The sequence below is a fragment of the Dipteris shenzhenensis genome, chromosome 27 (assembly GCF_047967505.1).
Source record: "Dipteris shenzhenensis isolate YYH24624 ecotype China chromosome 27, Dip_SZ_1.0, whole genome shotgun sequence".
Classification (NCBI taxonomy): domain Eukaryota; kingdom Viridiplantae; phylum Streptophyta; class Polypodiopsida; order Gleicheniales; family Dipteridaceae; genus Dipteris; species Dipteris shenzhenensis.
This window is the reverse complement of record NC_141622.1, coordinates 30,555,778-30,561,974: the sequence shown is the minus strand read 5'-3', so window position 1 is coordinate 30,561,974 and position 6,197 is coordinate 30,555,778. Positions and strand designations below refer to the sequence as shown.

The window sequence follows — 6,197 nt, the reverse complement described above, 5'->3', positions numbered from 1 at the left end:
TTTCACCAAAAAATCAGAAAATATTGAGGTTGAGAAAAACCTTGAACAATTGCTGCAGTACTGACCTTCACTCTCAGTTTTCTACCTCAGAAAATAGCCTGAATGCTATCGGAACAGTGTTGGACTGCACTCGGAATAACGTTGGACCTCTTTTTGTTGGAACACATTTGGAATGCTACTTTAGATCAGGTCATGCTGCTTTTTTGAGACGTTGCAGAGCACCTTTGAATTGTGTCACCCATGAAGACCTTCCAGATGAGCTCCAAAATATCGAGTTCATTGTCTCTCTTTCGCTCAAAGGGAACTTGCGCTCTGGTCCTCTGCCTCCATGGCTCCTGGCCAGGGTTGAATTTGCTTCTGTTCGCAACCAATCAATTTCATAGGGAGAGTTCCCAAGGAGCTTGGTGACTGCTCTTCTTGAGTTTGAACGGAAATAATCTATCTGGATTTTTGCCAGCTGAACTTTGCAAAGCACCCCTTTTGTCGCAGCTCTTCCTGAGCAGAAATCCTTTCACTGGATGTATAGGTGACACATTTTGCAATTGCACAGCTTTGCCTTGCGTCTCGGACCGTCTAGCCTTTTATTCAAAAGAGACCATTTGTTCAAAAGAGAAAAACGAGTCGTGCGGATCCAGAAGCAAAGGGCATCTATATGCGATACAGCCAACGAGGAGGTGCCGACGAATTCTTTTCCTTTCTTGGCTCTGATCTCGCCTCCAAGCTAAGTAGCATAACGATTTATGCTTGTGTCTTTGTAAACCATCGTAATAGCCTCTTCTTAGGGGCTTAGCACATGGGAAGAAATAGGATGGGAATGGGAAAAGGTGGTCCAATGCATATTTCTATCCTATTCCCATACCACCATGTGCTAACAAAAAAAGAACTAGGGATGGGTTTAGGAGGAAGAGGACACATGGCATCATTTCATGTGTTTAGGAGATGGGGACCACTTGGGGACAAGGATACATATCATCCTTGCATGCTTTTGAATCCCTAAAAAAGGGGAACCCATTCTTGCTGCCAGGGTCTAGGATGGGAGAAAAAGTAGCTACTCCCATTTTAAATCCATCCTAGACCACTTGGTGTAGGATGGGAGTAATGATGACAAAAAGATTCCCATCCTAAACCCATGCTAGCCCCATCCATGTGCTAAGGCCCTTAGTGCCCTGTGCATCCAGTCTCTTTCACACTCTATAGGCCTTCTTCAAAAGATGTTTTCTTTATGTCTTTACCTGGCGTTGCCAATCTAATATCCACAATTCGATCGTTGGTTTATTATACTCAAAACTTGATAAACTTAATGAAACACAATCTATCGGTGTTCTGCAAGGGTGTCTTGTGCTGTGAAAGAATGACCAAATTAAAACTTCTTAGAATCGACAAACCAACGGCCATTTGAGGAAGGCAGTTTGACTTGGCATAGCATTGAAGATACACTTGGAGAATTTACACAAGGCCCTTGGAATGCTTTCTGAGAAATCCTCAACCTCCACCTTTGTCAACTAATATCGCTCGAGGCAAAGATAACTTCACCTTAACTTTCACACACGAGAACCATTCTTTGACATGAATTGTTCGCTTGAGATTCTCCCACACAAAGGATGTGGACATGCAAAGGGTGTCCATGTTGTGGCCATTGGATTTGGTAGTCATCAATGGTGTGGCCATGGCCTAACGTGCAATGATGACCATGTTGCATCTCTAGTCCTTCAACTTGAGGGTTCGGATAGTCCCCTTCAACAGCTCCACATGCTGCTCACTTTGGGCAACACCTATATTTGAATCTTCCAGTTTGCAATAGGTGTCCACAACGTGGCAATTGGATTTAGTGTTGATCAATGATGTGGCCATGGTAGAGCATGCACTGATGATCTTGTTGCATCTCAAGAGGATAACTTTTTATTTAAGTGTTACTATAGTGAGATCATTGTCTCATTTTTACTCACTCAAAAGTTATTTCTTGATTGTTGCCTCCTTCAACTTGACCTACTTGGAGATTGGTAGGAATTTTCAAGAACTAGAAGACTCAAACAAATATAGTGTTTGTCCAAAGTGAGCAACACGTGGAGCCGCTGAAGGAGAGAATATTAGCACCCCAAGTTTAGAGGACTACTCCAAATTATAAAGCCTTAGCAAGGTCTTGCATAGCGAAATTATCTTGGAATGGTAGAGAATTGTGTATGTTTTGCCAATATTACAGATCCTTGTGCACATCTTGGCTATGGCTACTCTCTATTTGATTTGAAACTTGAGCTATCAAGGTTTCTTGCAACTTTACAATCACTGCTCTAGTTTTCTCACTGTCCATCCCATTGCTCTTTCATATCGTTCAACATAATCCAATGTCCATGGACTTAGACAATAATTTTGACTTGCCCTCACATGACATCTTTAAGTTGTTTAGCATGATCTTTGCGATTATTGTTTTTGAATAAGAGAGCTTATGTCCATATAGTTTCTCTACTTTTGAACAACTTGCCAATACTTATGGTTCCTTGAGTAACAAAAACAACTACCTTATTTCCTTTAAAATAGCTTGTTTCTTTAGTAAGCTTGAAGTCTTGACTTCATCATTTCCTAAGGAAAATTTCCTAAAGAGGTCTTGTTTCTTCGATGCATGCTCTAAGCAACCATGCTACCTTCTTTGATGTAAAATTTCATGTTTAGACGACAAACAAAATATGGTCACTTCTTTGAAAGATTATGTAAGGTGGGTTAGGAAGAGAGTAGATGAATTGCATGGAAAAATTAAAGAGTGGTGAAGGACATGGTTAGTTGAAAAAAATATTTAAAAAAACAAATCACATGGGGATTGGAGAGAGAGAAAAAGAGAGCATAATCTCGATTTGATCGCATGTTATATTGAAAACGAGAGTTCATCACTTTCTGAAGGTTAGAAATCTGTAGTTTTCATATGGGTTCAGGACTTCGAATTTAGTCCAAATTCATATCCACTAAGTGTGCCAGGTGTTAAGGGGTCAACTAATCAACCCAAAGATAGTACAAAAATAGTTATGTGTCTTGACAATTAGAAGTTATAACTACAAATACAAGTACCAAGTCGGATTTAGAGAGAGCATGTGAAAGGAAGAGGGGATCAATCATGCAAAAAAGTCAGAGTTATGGTCTTGAGGCTCTGATCAATAGATGAGACAAATGCTAATGTAGCCCGGCAAGCATAATACTAGATTCACATGCAATGCTCATCTACCTCCATTCAACAAGGAAACTAAAAACTACAGTTGGACGCGTATCATCCCATAGATCAGCAAGGAAACTAAAAACTAGCGTCCTCTTCCCATAAACCAACAAGGAAACTCGTGAGGGTCAAAAAAAGCATGTAATCAATATTGTCACAATTCAAAGTGTACACAGGCTGATTAAGGGATGTAACGGCAGGCATGTGAACAATTACGATTGCAAGGAAAGAAATGCCCGCAGCTCAATGCCCAAACGTGTGGCCAATAAGCCATCAATGAATTTTTATCTACATCAACCAAATCACATGAAAACTTTTGTATAATCAAACGCTAGAATGAATCACGACGCAGCAGGAAGCTCTGCGCGAACGGTGGCGAATATACAGCATAATGAGGCGCGAAGGACGCACGAAAAACAGGTCCCCTCTTCCCCCAAAAAGAAGAAATTCCTTTTGTAGACGTCATGGCTTCGCATGTGTCTCGCAGAAACAGTTTTTGGAAAGCAGAAACGAGCTTGCATTCCTGTGATGTACATCTTTGCCCCTCAGCGTTCTGAAGCATTGATGCCGTGTACGCTGGCGTGCCTGCATTCCAGTTCAAATCGACATAATCAGGGAGCAGATCAAAGCAACAGACCGATTCGTTTTCGGGCAACCCACAGGCCACAAATAGGAACAGAGGAAAAGAACCGAGAAAATAATTCAATCCTACAGCCAGTTTGGCATGAAGCCCCTTCGAAGAAGAGGTGTTTCTCTCGTTTTCCAGGACCGAACTCCCGTTGGCGTAACAACTCCTCCTGGAGCTATCACAGCTCACAGCAGGATGGTGGCACAATTCATTCGCTACTGTGTTCGAGCTGGAATCGTTGTGAAACTTACACAGCCTTATTTGGACAGTTTTCCAAAACACAAAAACCCGCAGCCGCCCACTTCCATACATGCTCCTGTTTCGAGCGTCGGCAGCGGGGAAGGTGGAAGGAAGCACATCGGAGAAAAAGGCCGAGGAAGGGGGAAAAAAAACCAAAGACAGAGAGCCGAAAGTGGGCGATGTGAGTAGTCGTACCTGAGGGAGGGCAAAACTCAGCAGGGGAGGCAGCTACGGACGCAGCTGCAGCAGGAGCGGACGAAGGAGCAGATGCAGCAGATGATGGCGAGGGCGATGATGGCAGCGATGATGAGGAGGATGAGGACGACATGGGAAGCAAGAGCCATGGCAATGGAGAACTTGGAAGAAGAAGCAGAAGAAGCTTGCCAAGATAGATCAACAAACAAAAACAGCAGAGAAAGCTTGAATCACTTGCCGGAGAGATGACGACTAAAGGCCTTATATGTGTTTATGTAAATAGCATTAAATGGCAACGGGTCTTTTTTCTGATTTTCCTTTTTTCCCTCGTCCCCGCAATTTCTTTATTTTCTTTAATCATTATTATCCCTGCAGATCTGACCGTACCATCTACCTAAACAATTGGTCAACGTTTTCTCCCCCCCCCCCCTACCAACGTTCCTCTCTTTTGCAGCATCGCATTCACACCTCCCGTGCACGGACCCAATTAGCTCCTGGTCGTCATGAGGTCGCTAGCTTGTTTACACCTGTGCCGCAACCATCTCCAGCTAGACATTTTTCATAGAATCCCATCCAACCTCGCAGCTTGCCCACTCCTCCAATGCCGTCTAACGCTCCAACCATTGTTTTGCACAGTCGCCTCCTCCTGCTATTCTTTGATTCCTTGCTCGAAGGAGTGATCACGTGGGTGGGCACTTGGTGTGAATCGATGAGCGCTCGAACTTCGTGCTCACCTACGCACATGGGCAGACAACCTCACGCAAGGGTTGGGTTGTCCGCCAGGAGGTGTGAATCTGGCCTAGCAAAGGTAGCTTAGGCATTCGCCTGCCTGAACTAGCTGCTTGTGCTCAAATCCCTCGAGAAGATCCTCTGTTGCCTGCCAACATAGGCCACGGGCAGCTGGCCCCTCATAGTTGGCCATGGGTGTAAGTGGGTAGGGGTGTAGACAAAGAAAAAGTTCCTCTCTTCCCACCACAAAGGCACCTCGCAAAATCAACCATGTAAGAGGTTGGTGTTTTCACATCCAATCCCCTTCACATTGTCACCCTGGCACGACTCTAGGAACACCCAAATGGGATACCCAACCCCACCTCATTGGCACAACTCTAAAAAATCACCAATCCGCGTGATACCCACCCCACCTCCCAAAAACCTCAATGCTTGCAAAGTAGATGTACTAGGTAAGATGCTGTGATACGTAATGTTACTAGTCCATCATTGGTGACTAGTCCACGTTTGACTAGTACGTGCATCCCCTTGTCCTTTAATTAAATAAATAAATAAATATATATATATATATGGAAAGCCCCTTTCCAAGGCTATAAAAAAGTCTAAGGGTCTCTTCTCCCTTCAAACTGCCTCTCCCATCGTCCCTTCCTCCCTTTTTCCTAGCAGCTACCTTGTCTTGTTGAACACTTTCTTCAAATTGTAAGCTCCCTTACGGCTTTTTCCTAGCAGCTACCTTGTCTTGTTGAACACTTTCTTCCATGAGCTTACTCCCAACCATGCGGCTTGCCTTTTAAGCTCCCTCTCACCATTCACGTGAGAAAGACTTGTCTTCCCATCATTGTAAAGCCATTTTCAACCAACATATCTCACTTTATACTCAAATAACAAAATGCAAGGTAATTATCAAAATAATTAAACTAAAAGCATGCGAGATCCCCCCCCCCCCTTCCTTTTCCTACAACCCCACCAACCAACCCAAACCCCACCCCCCCCACCTCCACTTCCTTCCCCCTTTCCTCCATTATAAATCAATCTCCAAACTAGCACACTGGCACACACACACCACATGACCATGTCCATAAGTGTGTCCCCTAAACATCAATTTATCCAACAATAGATAGCCACATCTACAAGAAGAATCGTGTTGCTAGTGATAGTTTGACTATTAAGTGTCTTGAATGCATTCCACTCCATGTTAGTATGAAA

At 43.6% G+C, this 6,197-nt stretch overlaps 1 protein-coding gene across 1 annotated transcript; it reads right to left on the bottom strand.

The window, feature by feature from the left end:
• Positions 1-3,337: 3,337 nt before the first annotated feature.
• Positions 3,338-4,498, bottom strand: LOC147884146 (uncharacterized). Its single transcript, XM_087399111.1, has 2 exons — positions 4,263-4,498; positions 3,338-3,784 (listed from the first exon to the last, which is right to left on the bottom strand). Exons 1-2 carry the CDS (start codon positions 4,393-4,395, stop codon positions 3,531-3,533), a joined length of 387 nt encoding a protein of 128 aa, XP_087255237.1. The 5' UTR covers positions 4,396-4,498; the 3' UTR covers positions 3,338-3,530.
• Positions 4,499-6,197: the final 1,699 nt, after the last annotated feature.

Coding starts and splice junctions, on each gene's coding strand:
- LOC147884146 (XM_087399111.1), bottom strand. CDS start 4,395: ATGTCGTCCTCATCCTCCTCATCATCGCTGCCATCATCGCCCTCGCCA. Junction 3,785..4,262: donor TGAGTTTTGCCCTCCCTCAG/GTACGACTACTC, acceptor ACTGGAATGCAG/GCACGCCAGCGTACACGGCA.